The sequence below is a fragment of the Ammodytes marinus genome (genome assembly GCF_949987685.1).
Source record: "Ammodytes marinus genome assembly, chromosome: 9".
NCBI lineage: Eukaryota > Metazoa > Chordata > Actinopteri > Uranoscopiformes > Ammodytidae > Ammodytes > Ammodytes marinus.
The window spans coordinates 16,672,678-16,686,871 of record NC_137213.1 but is presented as its reverse complement, the minus strand read 5'-3'; the positions used below and the strand labels follow the sequence as shown (position 1 = coordinate 16,686,871).

Here is a 14,194-nt window from a genome sequence, read left to right as displayed (position 1 = left end):
AATGGAAGAGCTTGGCTGTTGGGTTAACCTGAAATATTTCCCCGTGGACCTATGTGTCCAGATTTAATTGTCATAAATAACCTGATTGGTAAATCAATCACTCATTTAAGTATGGCATCCATAATTTCAATTTCAATTAACATGTCTTGTTTCTCTTAAGCATTACACCTTCCCAACAATATACAAGCAGTAATATATCTTAAACATCAATCCTATTTATTATTGAAATATTATATCATGACTCAACTGAAAATGTACCTTGTAATTTCAGAGAACATTTTACTTAATAAAGGTCAAATAAAGTAAAGCATGAAGTCATTTTCTCCTCTCTTATGACCAATTGACTGTTACTCCACCCCCATGGTAGGTCCTCCCTCTCCCTCGCCTTTTTTCCTCCGTACCCTTTTGCACAGCCTCTGAAATGTCTGTTGTGACAAATACTGGCCACAGTATTGCACAGAAAATAAAACGGCAAGCATCTACACAAATCTTTCATCTATCAATAATAGGTAGGCAAACTGACTGTCCATAAGAATGAGAGCATTCTGAGTGATGCTAGCGGGAGGACATCACACTGTAGGAGGCAGCACAGCATACACACACACTGACTGCTAGGGGACAGGCAGCAGTTGCTAAGCAAAGACACAGAGAGAGTGTGCACCCATAGAGCAGAAAAGGGAGGGAACTGCACGCCAGCAGAGCAGGGGGAGAAAAGAAGAGAATGCATGAATGATGAGCTGAAACTAGTGGCTAAAATCAGCTGACTGCTCTGCTTCGAACAGGTTGGTGTTAGGGGAAGGGGAAAAGGAGAGAGGAGGAAGGAGTGGGAGGGGGAGCAGTACCATCAGAGCTGAATGTATAATCAGCAGCTGCTGCTTCTGTCATGTGAGCAATAGCAGAGGGTGGGAGCGACAGACATAGACTGGAGGCACCTTGTTCAGTTAGCGTAATATTCTGGCTGAAGATGGATAAAAACCACGGAGACCTAACAGCAGCATGAGAGGCAAGCTTCTGGTCGTGTTACCTCACCCAAAGACAGACTGGCAGAGGCAGGTTGTAACATAGCAACCCCTGCTACATCTCTGCTTCTTCATCCCTCTGTACTGCTGCTGCAGCTCTAGTATATTTTTAGCATGTCAAGCCCAGGCATTGCCTTGGCTGTTTTTATTACTATGTGTGCATTTTTCTCTGCTGGCATCTTTTTCTCCTCCACCCTTTCTCCCTTGATTTCTTAACACTCTCGTTTTCACATGCTGTAACGGCAGCCTTTTTCTCTGGAAACTACTAATCTGGTAAGCAAACAGCAGACTGGGTAGCCACTTGACACTGGCATGTTGTGCTTGCCGTCTCGTTTTCCATGTCATGCATCGTCATTATAGGATGTTTTATATTATTTCTATGAAGTTGCCATTATTGAATGTGTTTAATGCCAAATTCTGTAATGGTGATTCAAATGTGTAGACTGTGGAAATGGCCGATGGACTGTGCCTGCAGTACCTGTTAGATTTAGCACTCAAGTTGGCGTCCAGCTGGCATCTCAGTGAAGCCTCGCCCCTACTTCATCCTCCATGCCAGATGTCATTTGTGTGATAAAGGCCAGTGACCTATGAACTTTCCCGCACATTCATGCTTGCAAAGGGAGGAACTGAATCTGGCACTGATTGCTGTGACACACACACACACAGCTTTATGTCAGATTGTAATTTGACACCAGGTAGCATGCTCAAAGTCCTCATACCTTCCTATGCTTACACGTCCTTAGCAAGCTTTACCTTTAATTTTGTATTTATTGAAAAGGTTTTTATTTTCTGTAAATATGGGCTTCAAAACATTGGATGACAATCTAGCAGGCTAAATATAACCCATTGTCTATGAGGGATGGGCGACCTGAGGTTAGTCTGTCATCCTGAGATCTTGACAGGTAACCAGTGTATTCATTTTGGCACCTATTTAAATAGTACTTTTTTGTTCTTGTGTTTATTCAATTATGTTGAGTGTTTGCTACCTTAATGCCTTTTCTGTATTGTATTTTGATGGTAACACAATGTTGAAAATGTCACAGTGCAGGCTAAATATTGAGATCAATGAAAATATGTACTATATCATATTTATCTTAAAATTTCAGTGATAGTAGAGGTAAATATTTTCCGAAAGGTTTCTTGTTGTGAAGCAAAAAAAACAATTTATCTTCAAAATACGAGTGGGAATAATGGAAAAGGCTGGTTCTCTATAAAAAATCATGTTTGAAGCTTCACTCTAAGTCTCCATTAATGACAACTATTTTGTATCATTTTAATTAAACAGTGTAATTTAAAATGTTCTGAACAGTATCATGTTCAGTGAACATTGCCATAAGAACTCTAAATAAGGCGCATATGAAGACCACTGACACCCTTGAACTGCTAACGCCTCCACTCACTATTATTGCAGCATGCACTGCCCACACACGCATTCAGTAGCATTTGTAATATCACGCTTGACTTCTCTGTAAGCATCTAGTAGCACACTGCTGAATATTACACACACTTGCAAATGCAGCTTGCACTATATCTATTGTAACACTGCTTTGTTGCTCTCTCTAGGCCTACTCCCAGGATGCCTACCTCCGTGGCCACAGCAGCTACAGTGGAAATGCCCGTCACATTCCTGAGCCACCCCCAGTATGCTACCCCAGAGTAGACTGTAAGCCGGGCATGGCCCAGGCCACAGACTCAGCAGAGCAGGTCTGCCGAGGGCCAACGGCACCTCCTGACCATGGGTACCGAAAGGAGATCACCGTGCCCCCATCTCCTCCTCCTCAATCGTATCCAAAAAGCCAAATGGCGGTGTGCATGCGCAATGATAGTGTGAGGACTGTGGTGGTTCCGCCTGATGCAGCCCATATGGGGCGCATGGGTCCAACTCATAGGATAGATTACATGGACCCTGTCTTTGTCAGGGGGAGGCCCGGATCACTGGCACAGTATCCACACTCTCGAAAGGCTGATGTCTATTCCAGTGGTCCGGGAATGCTTCCATATGGAGGTAAGGGACCTCACCACCCAGCCAACAATCAAAACATTGATTGGCGAACTTACCAAACATACAGGGAGTACATTGACAACAAAGGAATCCATTCCCATGCTAGTCGGACAATCCAGGAGAGGCTGGATAATTATCGCGCTACCGGTCAGACCAACTTTGGCCCTTCTCATCACATTGTCCGGGGAGACTGGGGCCCGAAGGGGATACGACGGAGGAGTACCTCCCATGAACGGTCATACCAAGGACCTCCACCCCACTTTCAGATTGCCCCACGCAGTGCTTCGCAGGATCGCATGAGCGATGCAGAGAGAATGGGCCAAAGCAGGAACTGGCCTCCTCGAAGTGTGTCCCAGGATGGCCTTATGTACAAAGCCCGGTCACACTCCACAGACTATGTTGAGCAGGTAGAGCTGGCTCGGCCAAATGAGAGGAGAGGGGGGTATGGAAGGGCAGATCAAGGTACGAGACCAAGCAGACAGTCCATTCCCAGACAAGCCAGCTACAGGCCTTCTGTTGGATACAGTGGTGGCATGAGGGTGGCCCCCAGCCCCTCTCTCTACTCTAAAGGACCAGATTCACTTCAGACCCGCTCCTCACCCATGATTTCTGACAGGAACACAAATATTGGAAAGAGCACAAATGCTGAACATTCTCTTGTTGACCAAAGAGTTGCAGTCAAAGTAAACCATGCAGCCCTCAGTACTCAACAAGGTCAGAACAGGATGCGGGCTGACACGGTACACCCTGTTGATGCAGCATTGGTTGGACACAGGACTTCCTGTTCCACCCCAAAACAGGTGCCTCGCAGGCCTAGCATCCTCAAACCACTTCACACAGATTTCCAGAGTGAGGTCAATGGGCAAAGCCCCACAGAAACTGGGGTTGTTCTAAGAGAGAAGCCCCCCTCTGGAAAGAACCCCAGTCCTTTGCGGCACCCCTCCTATATCCTGGCTGTAAATGACGATGGAGCAGATTCCACTGCAGATGTTGCTGCATGTTGGCTACCCAACGATGCACGTCGAGAGATACATATACGCCTCCTTGGGAAAAAATGTCACAACTCCTGCTCCAGCAACCTGGATGAGTCTCTGGACTCCATTCCGTTCATCGGTAAGAGAATCATCAATTTCATTCCTTGCTACTCCATGTTGTCATGGTAATGACAGGCAGTAGTAAGATGAGGCAGTGCTGAAGTTGTAGCTAGTTAAATAGCTTACACCATAGATAATTGAAATCCATTCAAAAAATAAATGGATTGAAAACTGACCATGCAGCCTATAGACCCCCTACCAGTTATATCTGAATTTGATTGAAGTCTTGTTGGTGTGTGTGTGTGTGTGTGTGTGTATAACATTGCTATGGAGATGTTCAAAAGTTAATGAATCTTTACTGATAATATGTTATTGATCAGGGTTTGTGGGATTTTTGGCCTAACTGGGGCAGAGTGAAGGATGGCTTATGCCTTTCGGAATATATTGAATTTCTCGTCTTAATTTATTGTTTCCTGGTATGGTCTCCTTTCAGGAGGGATTGCATTATGCTTTAGTAGTCCCATAATGCATTTCCTGGTGGCTAAAAAGTTGTCAGCATTAGCAGGGCTTTGAAGAGCAGTCCAAAAATATTTTAAATCTATCCTTGGAGAGGTTATCAGATTGTTTGCGACTTTTGTAGCAAGTTTTGGAAATCACACCAAACCCATTCTAAATCTAGTCAGAATTTTACTGCCAACATGTGTTCAACATTCCATCTTGTTTTAGAGAATTGGTTGTATTCAGTTCAGCAGCTACAAAATATACAGAATTGATAGGAACTCTCTGCATGTATATTGATGTCTGATGAGAACATAGCTGTAGTTACATTGCTGAAGGGAAGACTGAGTATGCAGAAGGACAACTTTTTTAGGTCTGAGATTTTAAATTGTATCTCATATTTTATGTCCAGATGTCGACTGGTCTCAGTTGTGTCTCTATTTGTCTGTCTATTGTTAGCATTCCAAATGTTTGGATTGCTGTCTATTTATCAACTTTTCAAATTTTCAACAAGTTTATACAGTTAATTTAGTCATTAATTGTTTACTGATGTTTAGGTTCTGGTTGGACTTATCCATACTCTAATTTTTGTCCACCCCCTCCCCTGTCTACACGATGCTACATTTAAAGTTGTTGGTGATGAATCTGAAGAACATGTGACAATTGAATTTGGATACACAGAGTATCAGTGAGATCACTGCACTTGTGGCTTACCAATAGTGTTTCCCAGTTCCCTCAGTAGTCCAGTTAGTTTTTAAGGAGGCCTGGCAGGTGCAGACAAAGGAGGCAGTGAGAGTGATGATGCTGCTGTAACACAGCCATTCTGGGACTGGTTCCCCCGACCCAGGAGAACAGTCCCCCGATTGTGTAAGCTGCTGGGCCTACATCAATGGCTTGTTTGAAAGCTCTCTGGACTAGGCATTTGTTGAACCCGTTACCCAGTCCATCTTTTTATTAAGCTAATCTACAGACAGGTCATACATATTTTATCTCCTTTGGATAGCACTGGCTGGTATTATGCACTTAAATTTGTAGTGTAACTGCACTTGTTAAAACCTCTTTTAGTAGATGTATGTGAGAGTCTTATGGGGGAATATTCAAAGTTGTACCAGCTATTTAAGAATAAGCATTTGTGAGGAAGTTGTACTTAGGAATAGAAAGCATGTCTTGTTTGCTTCATTGCTGATGCAGTTTGGGCCTTAGGCTGAATGCTCCGGGCGTCACTAAAGCATGCTGCGTGGTGTTTTGCATGTCAGGAGTGTTGGCATCAAACTAGCAGCTGAAGAAACATGAGTTGTTTTTTCTTCTATTTGTGCATTTTTCAAAAAGTTAGTGCATGTGTTTGAGGCTGGCCTGGCTCCTACGGGATTGTTATGGACTAGAACGGACATCTTATATTGTGGAGAGTTGGCAAAGATGAAAGCCTTAAATGTTGCTTTTACTAAATGATGTTTATCAATGATGAGCAGTGAGGCAGTTTAACAGACATTTTAAGGGAGATGGTGACATCCTTTTTTCCTTTGCCCCGTTTCAAAGTTGGGTGCAGGCTAGAACTGGGACAGTTGCTTTTAAATTTAGCTCCAAAAGCCCCTCGGCTGCAGAGAGCAGCGCTGCACTCTGAGCTGTTTCAGGCTTGAAGTGCCAGGAGTGGGCGGGACTCAAGAGTTAAGAACTTCCCTTCTCTTTCAAAAAGCATGTCAGAAGATGATCTGTTCCGCCTCTCAGCTGTGGCGTGGAATGTTGCCAATAGTATTCATCACAGTGAGACTGTTTTTAATTTGTCCTAAATCCCATGGATGGTAGTTGATCAGTTGTGTTTTATCTACAGATGTTTTTAATATAAACCCAGCAGGCCTGCATTTTCCCCTTCAGATATATCATTTGGAAATATAGAACAGAGCTATATTTCATCTCTGTGTCATTACACTGAATGATTTATTGTTTTCATAGATGAGCCAACCAGCCCCAGTGTCGACCGGGAAGCCGCTCCTATTCCACCTTCCGCCGTGATATCTGTTGCACCATCCATAACTACTGGTCCTTCCAGCCCAGGCTCACCGTGCCCTCCCATTCGCCGTCAGCTGTCACATGACCAAGGTACCGGTAATTGTCACTGACTGATTTCCTATAATTTATTCGGTATAGTATTTAGTCATTTGTAGTAAATTCATTTATGTAGAGACTCCCACATCCACATGCTTAGGAAATGGAGATAAAACACCTTAATTCAGAAAAATGGTCTTAATGTTGAAATATTTAAAGGTGTATTCTTAACCCATTGATGACTATGGCAATCTAGGATGCATGTCCTTAATGCCTGAGGGTTTTCTGAAAAAATAGTACGAATTGTCAAGTCTACCAAAACCTTAATATCTAAGCCTGCGTAGCACATAAAAACATGAAATAAAATACATTTAAAAGTTAAGGTTCACAGGTTTCATTTAAACATGCTCCCTTAGCGCTTACAAACCAACACATTTTTCAAAAAATCATTAGATTAATCAAATTAGATGGGGGAGAAAAAAAATAAATAAATAATAATATGCTAAATGAGGTTATAATCCTGCTTCCTTTTAGCATGGATAGTAGTGACTGAGTGTGCAGTGGAGGGATAAAGATAGACAGATATAGGAAGGAGAAGATAGCTTTATTTTATTATTTAGTTCAGTTATCACTGGCACCATAAATCCGACTTCCCAGTACAACTGGAACGCAGACTGACTCCGGCTGTCGGGAGCCAATCAGCTGGTCCAAACGGCTGTATACCACGGAGATGAAAACAAAACTGAAACTTAACTATCGCCTGGCTGGGCTGAATTTGAGTTGGAGCAGCAAAATATAGCCTAAATTCATAAATATTGTTAATAAATAGATGCAATGTGTTGTGTGATTTTCGTCAGTAGCCTATAGTAGACCTAGATTCTGCGCTCCGAACGCCACTAACTGTTCTGTAATACACTATCGCCGACACAGCTGGCGTATTTTTTTCATTATTATTTATTATTATTTTATTTTTTTTTATTGGCGTGATTTTCGGTAAACCACACAACTTTTGGGTGGTCACGTGGTCTTAAAAAAAATCAAGAAACCCCACCTCGTGTATTTGAACCAATGACGGTGCATTCTATGTTGCGCACGCCATGAAAATTAGATAAAGTAACGCAGCAACAGGCAGGAGATACAATGTGGCATCGCGCAGCAGCCGTCATCAATGGGTTAAGAACTCTTGAAAGAAAAAAACAAGGGATTTTGACAAAAAGCGTTCTCTGTTATCCCTAAAACAGCTTAGACCCATTACCTACTCTTTCCTATTTAACACTCATAGCTTTGGTTGTTAATAACATATTTCATATTTTTTATCAATGTATAGAGTCCCTGAGGAGTGCGTTGCTGGAGTCTGAAACAGCCAGCCAAACAGAGCGGTCCAAATCCTACGATGAAGGTCTGGATACCTACGAGGAGGGCAGAGGGTGAGTGTATACTGGGGATTTTCTCCTGGTTTGTATTGGGTCATGGATGTGTTTGACTCTGTCTCTCATGCAAAATCTGCATTTTTCTGTTGTCCTTCCACTTCTTTAGGAGATCTTCCAGTAAGCATATGCCAAGTTTCAGAGGCCTGAGAAAGGTGAGAGATTTGAGTATTACTCACATGTTAGACATTCCTATGTCATAATAACACAACTTTGTTCTTCCTCTTTTTTCAATGGAAAGAGAAGTGTGATCCAGTTTTGTTTTCAACATGACTGACGAAGTAAACACTAAATCGGAGTAATGTTGAACGGCCAGATCTAAATGTTTACATATGGAAATGTAATAATGAGAATGGTTGTTTAGTGTAAACTTAGTCGACATATGGAACTGGTTAAATGATATTGCTTTTGTGGTTACTGTCAGAAGTGGGAAGTGTTTTAGATATTGGGATGTCCCAGGGACCTTTTTAATTGGGACATCCCCAGTTTGATTCTGTGTGTTGTGTGACGTCTTTAGCTCCCACTCTCACCATGTTACATGTCACACTAATAATGCCATGAAATATGTCACAAATCCACACTTGCAGTCTCTGGATGGACATAAATCCTCTGGGGATGCTGGATCTCGAAGGGATTCTTCCTTTGATGTCTTTGCCGATTCCTCCAAAGAAGGGTTGCTGAATTTTAGGCAACTGAGTACAGAAAAAAATAAGGTGTGTCCGTACACAAATGTCCTCCGTTTAACATCCATCTATATCACTAGTATATTATTTTATTAACTATTATGCTTTTTCTGTCCATTTTTGTCTCCCCGTCTCTGTAGCGTGTTGGTGGAGGAATGAAATCGTGGAAGCAGATGTATGCCGTGTTACAAGGTCACACCCTCAGCCTCTACAAAGACAGGAAGGATGCAATGTCTCATGCTTCCACGCCATCTGACGAGGACCCTCTGCAAATCAGCGTCACTGCCTGTCTGATTGACATCTCCTATAGCGACACGAGACGCAAGAATGTGCTGCGGCTCACCACGACAGACTGCGAGTATTTGTTCCAGGCAGAAGGCAGGGACGAGATGCTGTCTTGGATCCGAGTCATTCAGGATAACAGCAGCCCAGATGAAGAGGTGGGTTCTACCAAAGACTCGTGTGGTGTAACCGAGGGAATACTACCACGTTAATACCAAAATGATGGCAGTCTGGAGAAATCTAAAGTCCCAGAAGGACATGGACATCAATCATCATTTCATTTGGTGAAATGCCATCATGGCAGAGTGTGGCACAGTTGTTAATAGTCAATGGAATAACAAGCAAGTTAAGACCAGACTTGACTCAAATGTTTTAAGGATTGAAAACTGACCATGCAGCCTATAGACCCCTACCAGTTATATCTTAATTTGATTGAAGTCTTGTTGGTGTGTGTGTGTGTGAGGACTTACTGCCTTACAGTAAGACCTCATTAAATAATAGCTGCCGGCAAGAAGTAACTATTTTACAGGTATTGCAGCAAAGTGGTTAGGTTTATTCTATTTTTATCTTGGGATAGTAGGACAGCCGTCGAGTCTGTCAAACAGGGGATTATTTCTGGATATGACACCTAGAATAAGTTTTAGTCTTTCAGCTGTTACAACAGAAATGTTTAGAGATTCTCATTAATGCATTAATGACCGTATTAGATTATTTTGTTTGGTTTACAGGCAATATTAAGTTATTATTTATTTTCAAATCATATTAGAACAAATAAAAACCTGGATTAACCTGCATGTTTTGTAGAACAAAAAGATAGTTTAGTCATTATTTCTGACTGTCACTTGTGAATTTCTGCTGTCTTTACAGAATGCTTCTATAACAAGTCAGGACTTGATCAGTCGGAAGATCAGAGAATACAACATGATGAGGTATGCAGGGCTCCACATTGCCTCCTGGGGCTCAACCATATACCTACCCATTTCAATTGTATCCCAACCCAATGTTAATATTTATGTATATGAGTATTTCTTTGCAATTTGTCTGAAACAGTGCACCCAGCAGCAGATCTGAACCCTCTCCCAAAACCACCCGGCAGTCCCTCAGCATCAAGCAAGCCTTCCTGGGAAGTAAGAACGACAGCAAGAGCTATAGCCCTCATTCACCTAGAACAGGAGATGAACGGAGGGCCCTAAGGGGTAAAGACATCAGCCACATTAAGCCTGGTCAGAGGGAATTTTTAGCATTAGATGGCTAATCTGTTTGTGTGTGTGTGTGTGTGTGTGTGTGTGTGTGTGTGTGTGTGTGTGTGTGTGTGTGTGTGTGTGTGTGTGTGTGTGTGTGTGTGTGTGTGTGTGTGTGTGTGTGTGTGTGTGTGTGTGTGTGTGTGTGTGTGTGTGTGTGTGTGTGTGTGTGTGTGTGTGTGTGTGTGTGTGTGTGTGTGTGTGTGTGTGTGTGTGTGTTAATACTCTATCAGATGACTCCAGTCCACCACGGGACAGAGGTGCTTGGAAAATTGGCATTGCAGGAATGATGAGGAAACCCTTCGAAAAAAAGACTGCAGCCGGAGTGTTCGGGGTGCGGCTGGATGACTGTCCGCCTGCACAGACCAACAGGGTGAGGCCTGATATCTCTTTATATATTTGAGGGCAAATGCTGTGCAGTGACTAAGTATTATAAGGGTTGGCTCACTATGGCCGATTGTAATCAACGGTGGCTGCATGCACATCACATCAGTTTTTTTCGTAAACCTGTTCAACAATTATTTATTGCCATTGATTATCCTTTGATAAAATAATATAATATATAAACTAAGCTCTAAATACAATTTATATACATTGTCTGGTGTATTGAAGTTCCATTTTAATTTATTGCTTATGATTCTTGAGTGCAGTGAAATCCACCATTACAATAAATGTGTGGCTGGATCATAATTGGGTTCTGAACGGGTTAAATGTTCAGATTTAGCATAACCTGGGATTTTGTCACCGCTAATGTATTTCTGTTGTGTTGTGCAGTTTGTTCCTCTGATCGTGGAGGTTTGCTGTAATGTGGTGGAGGAGAGAGGTCTGGATTACACAGGAATCTACAGGGTGCCTGGCAACAATGCTGCCATCTCCAACATGCAGGACGAGCTCAACAGCAAAGGCATGACTGACGTCGATGTCCAGGAAGACGTAAGTGACTGACAGCTGGGTTGCACAGCACACAGCACAGTGTGTCACTTTTACTGACAACATCTCTTGAGAACTGACAGAGTTGCACTGTAAGGACTGCTTTTAACATAATGCTCTCTCTACCTTTCACTTCTCTGTAGAAATGGCGGGACCTCAATGTCATCAGTAGTTTACTAAAGTCCTTTTTCCGAAAACTTCCAGAACCTCTGTTTACAAATGGTACAACCTTTTTTTTAAATACACTGATAGCTATTGCAAATTAAAAACTAGAGTTAAGTTGAATTCTATTTGATTCTATATTTTGCAATTGTAAATAATTGTTCTGCTCTACTCATAGAAAAGTACGGGGAGTTTATTGAAGCTAACAGAACAGAAGATTCAGTGGAGAGATTAAAGGAGCTCAAGAGACTGGTGAGTAGCACAATCTAATATAAGCAGTGTTTCATTGAATAGCACTAAATTAATCCTGAAACTATGTCCTTGTTTTTTTTTTCAATTCTTACAGATCGTTGAATTACCTGATCATCACTTTGAAACTCTTAAATACCTATGTGCTCACCTCAAGAAGGTTTCTGAAAACTGTGAAAAGAACAAGGTACGAGGATCTATTGATGTTGATGTCATTAGAAAACACATGGTCCAATCCTTAGTGATTCCAGTGACTTTTTTTAAAGGTATTATTTCAGGAAACATGATTTGTTCAAACCGTGTGTGTGTGTGTGTGTGTGTGTGTTTTAGATGGAGCCTCGTAACCTGGCGATTGTGTTTGGACCAACTCTCGTCCGGACCTCTGAGGACAACATGGCCAACATGGTCAACCACATGCCGGACCAGTGCAAGATAGTGGAGAACCTCATTCAGCAATATGACTGGTTCTTCACTGATGACTGTGATGAGGACCCTGTTGTATGTGACAATTTGTGTTGTTTCTTTTCCCTTTTGGTTTATCATAGAAACACTACTCCTCTTATGCTGTTGGGTGTATACATGCAGCAATAATCAATATGTTGAATGAGCAATGCCTGAAATGACTATATTGGACTATATTGTTCATTGCATTAATGAATTAACAGCAAGTAGCTGGTGCACATAGAGTAGCCTTTAGCAGCTAAAAAGCCCAACATTTTCTTAAAGAGTTGGTGGAGACCAGAACGGAGCCAATTAAATGTATTCATCTTTTCAGTTGATTAATGAATGCAGCTTTAGATTAAATGCAACCTGTGCCTTGTTGTGGCTATTAGCTTTTTCCTATGTGGTATGGCCAGCAGTCACTCATCTTCTCTCTGCTTTCTTTTCTATTCTAGACCACAGCCGAGCAGGAAAGCACAGTGCAGTCTCAGCCTGTGCCCAATATCGACCACCTGCTCCTTAACATCGGACGGACCACAGCTTCTCCTGGCGAAGTCTCAGGTAAATCTAAAAAGAGTTTTCTCTTAGGAGCGGCACTCCAGCATCACCACAGCAAAGATATAAGCATGGCAGCAACAATATATTTCATTAATGTTATAACAGTATATTCAAGTTTTTAAATATTTGTCATATACACTTATTGTAAGAATAATTGTGAGCAGTTTGTAATTTTTTTTAATGCTAAGACTATAGACATCATACCTACGTTGCATCATTTTAAATGCTTTGAGCAAAAACAAGTCTTACCAAATTTTAAATTAATGTGTTTCCGTTAAAGCCTTTTCAGTAATTTTTCAATAAATATGTTTTTTTTGTTTACCCATTGGAAAATTGCAGTTTGTCGAGCCTTTTTATTAATTTCTTTCTTTTTGTACAAACTTTAAATGTTGACTTTTTTTTTTGCCCAAAGAGATCAAATTGTCCAAGTTTTCTTTTGGTTCATTTTTGTTTTGCTTTACTCCTCTTTATTTCCTCTCGCTCCAGTCAGTTTTTCTCCCTGTGCTTTACCTGTGTTGAGACGACGACTCCTTTTCTTTCAGTTCTTTTCTTCCCCTCCTCCTCGTCTCTCACACTTCTGGCATGATCTTTCCCAAAGTAACAGAAAAAAATCTAACAACGAATAAGAAACAATGGAAGTTTTAACCCTTCTGACCTCTGCCCTTGTGTGTGTAGTGTGTTGTTTTTTCCCTGTCCAGCACTCACACATTACCCAATCTTGACACAGGCCAAGTGGGCGGCGTCTATCACTCGATGGTGTCACTGAAGGACTCTGTTTTGTCAGTGATGGACAGCTGGGACTGTAGGAAGAAGGACGAGTGTTGTGCCCAGTGTAGCTGCCTAGTCTGCAGACACCCGCAGCTCTTTTAAATTTGGGCGAAAAGGAGGAAAAAAGATAAAAAAGAAAGAAAGAGAAGTCGATGTTTGTCATTTTTCCTGTGGTGTGCACGTCTCATATTTAAACCAATACCCCTGAATTGAGGGGATACAGAGCGATGCTGCTGTACTTTGTCTGATAGCCCTTCTGCTGTCTCTTGTTGTCTCTAAAGCTGATCGCAAGGACAAGTAGCATGGTACGGTCAACCTCAGGTTCTCTCCCGGTCATGTGGCATAATCTGTCATGGTGTCTGAGGGTTGGGGTCGTAGTGGTGGGACTGAGCTGGATGTTCCCCAGCACACACACACACATACATACACACACACACACACACACACATACATACACAGACAGACAGACAGACAGACACACACACACACACACACACACACACTTGCAAGACAGTTCTGTAGTGACTTGTTGATGCAGAGGCACACATGCAGTCGAATAGCAGTGGACTGGACTCTAAGCATGTAGATGTATTGATATTTCACACAAAAGGTATTTTTTCTTTTATTATAATTTTTCATTTATTTCAGAGGCCTCTTGTGTCATTTTGTTTGATCAATTGTCTGTGGTGTCCTTATTTCAAAATATGTGTCTTCATACAATGTTAAACAGCATTACATTGTTAACTACAGACACACATTGTCCCATTCATCCACACCTCATGTAATGTAGAACGCCTATATCAATCCCAAACATATCCCTCACACTGTCTCCTTACCCGATCCAGCCCATTACTACA

General features: G+C 41.9%; 1 protein-coding gene across 5 annotated transcripts in view; it reads left to right on the top strand.

Annotated features, from left to right (window-relative positions):
• Positions 1-14,194, top strand: part of arhgap21b (Rho GTPase activating protein 21b) — a 38,925-nt gene that overhangs the window by 20,264 nt on the left and 4,467 nt on the right. For 3 of the 5 annotated variants that reach the window (XM_080034492.1, XM_080034493.1, XM_080034491.1), the window contains exons 8-22: positions 2,583-4,134; positions 6,504-6,650; positions 7,924-8,023; positions 8,133-8,178; positions 8,611-8,736; positions 8,847-9,146; positions 9,856-9,917; positions 10,039-10,184; positions 10,463-10,602; positions 11,004-11,162; positions 11,303-11,381; positions 11,500-11,573; positions 11,668-11,757; positions 11,901-12,068; positions 12,467-12,572. In XM_080034492.1, the coding sequence (XP_079890618.1) occupies positions 2,583-4,134; positions 6,504-6,650; positions 7,924-8,023; positions 8,133-8,178; positions 8,611-8,736; positions 8,847-9,146; positions 9,856-9,917; positions 10,039-10,184; positions 10,463-10,602; positions 11,004-11,162; positions 11,303-11,381; positions 11,500-11,573; positions 11,668-11,757; positions 11,901-12,068; positions 12,467-12,572 (3,295 nt within the window). The remainder of the gene's footprint in view (positions 1-2,582; positions 4,135-6,503; positions 6,651-7,923; positions 8,024-8,132; positions 8,179-8,610; positions 8,737-8,846; positions 9,147-9,855; positions 9,918-10,038; positions 10,185-10,462; positions 10,603-11,003; positions 11,163-11,302; positions 11,382-11,499; positions 11,574-11,667; positions 11,758-11,900; positions 12,069-12,466; positions 12,573-14,194) is intronic. The other 2 variants (XM_080034495.1, XM_080034494.1) reach the window with 1 other exon arrangement.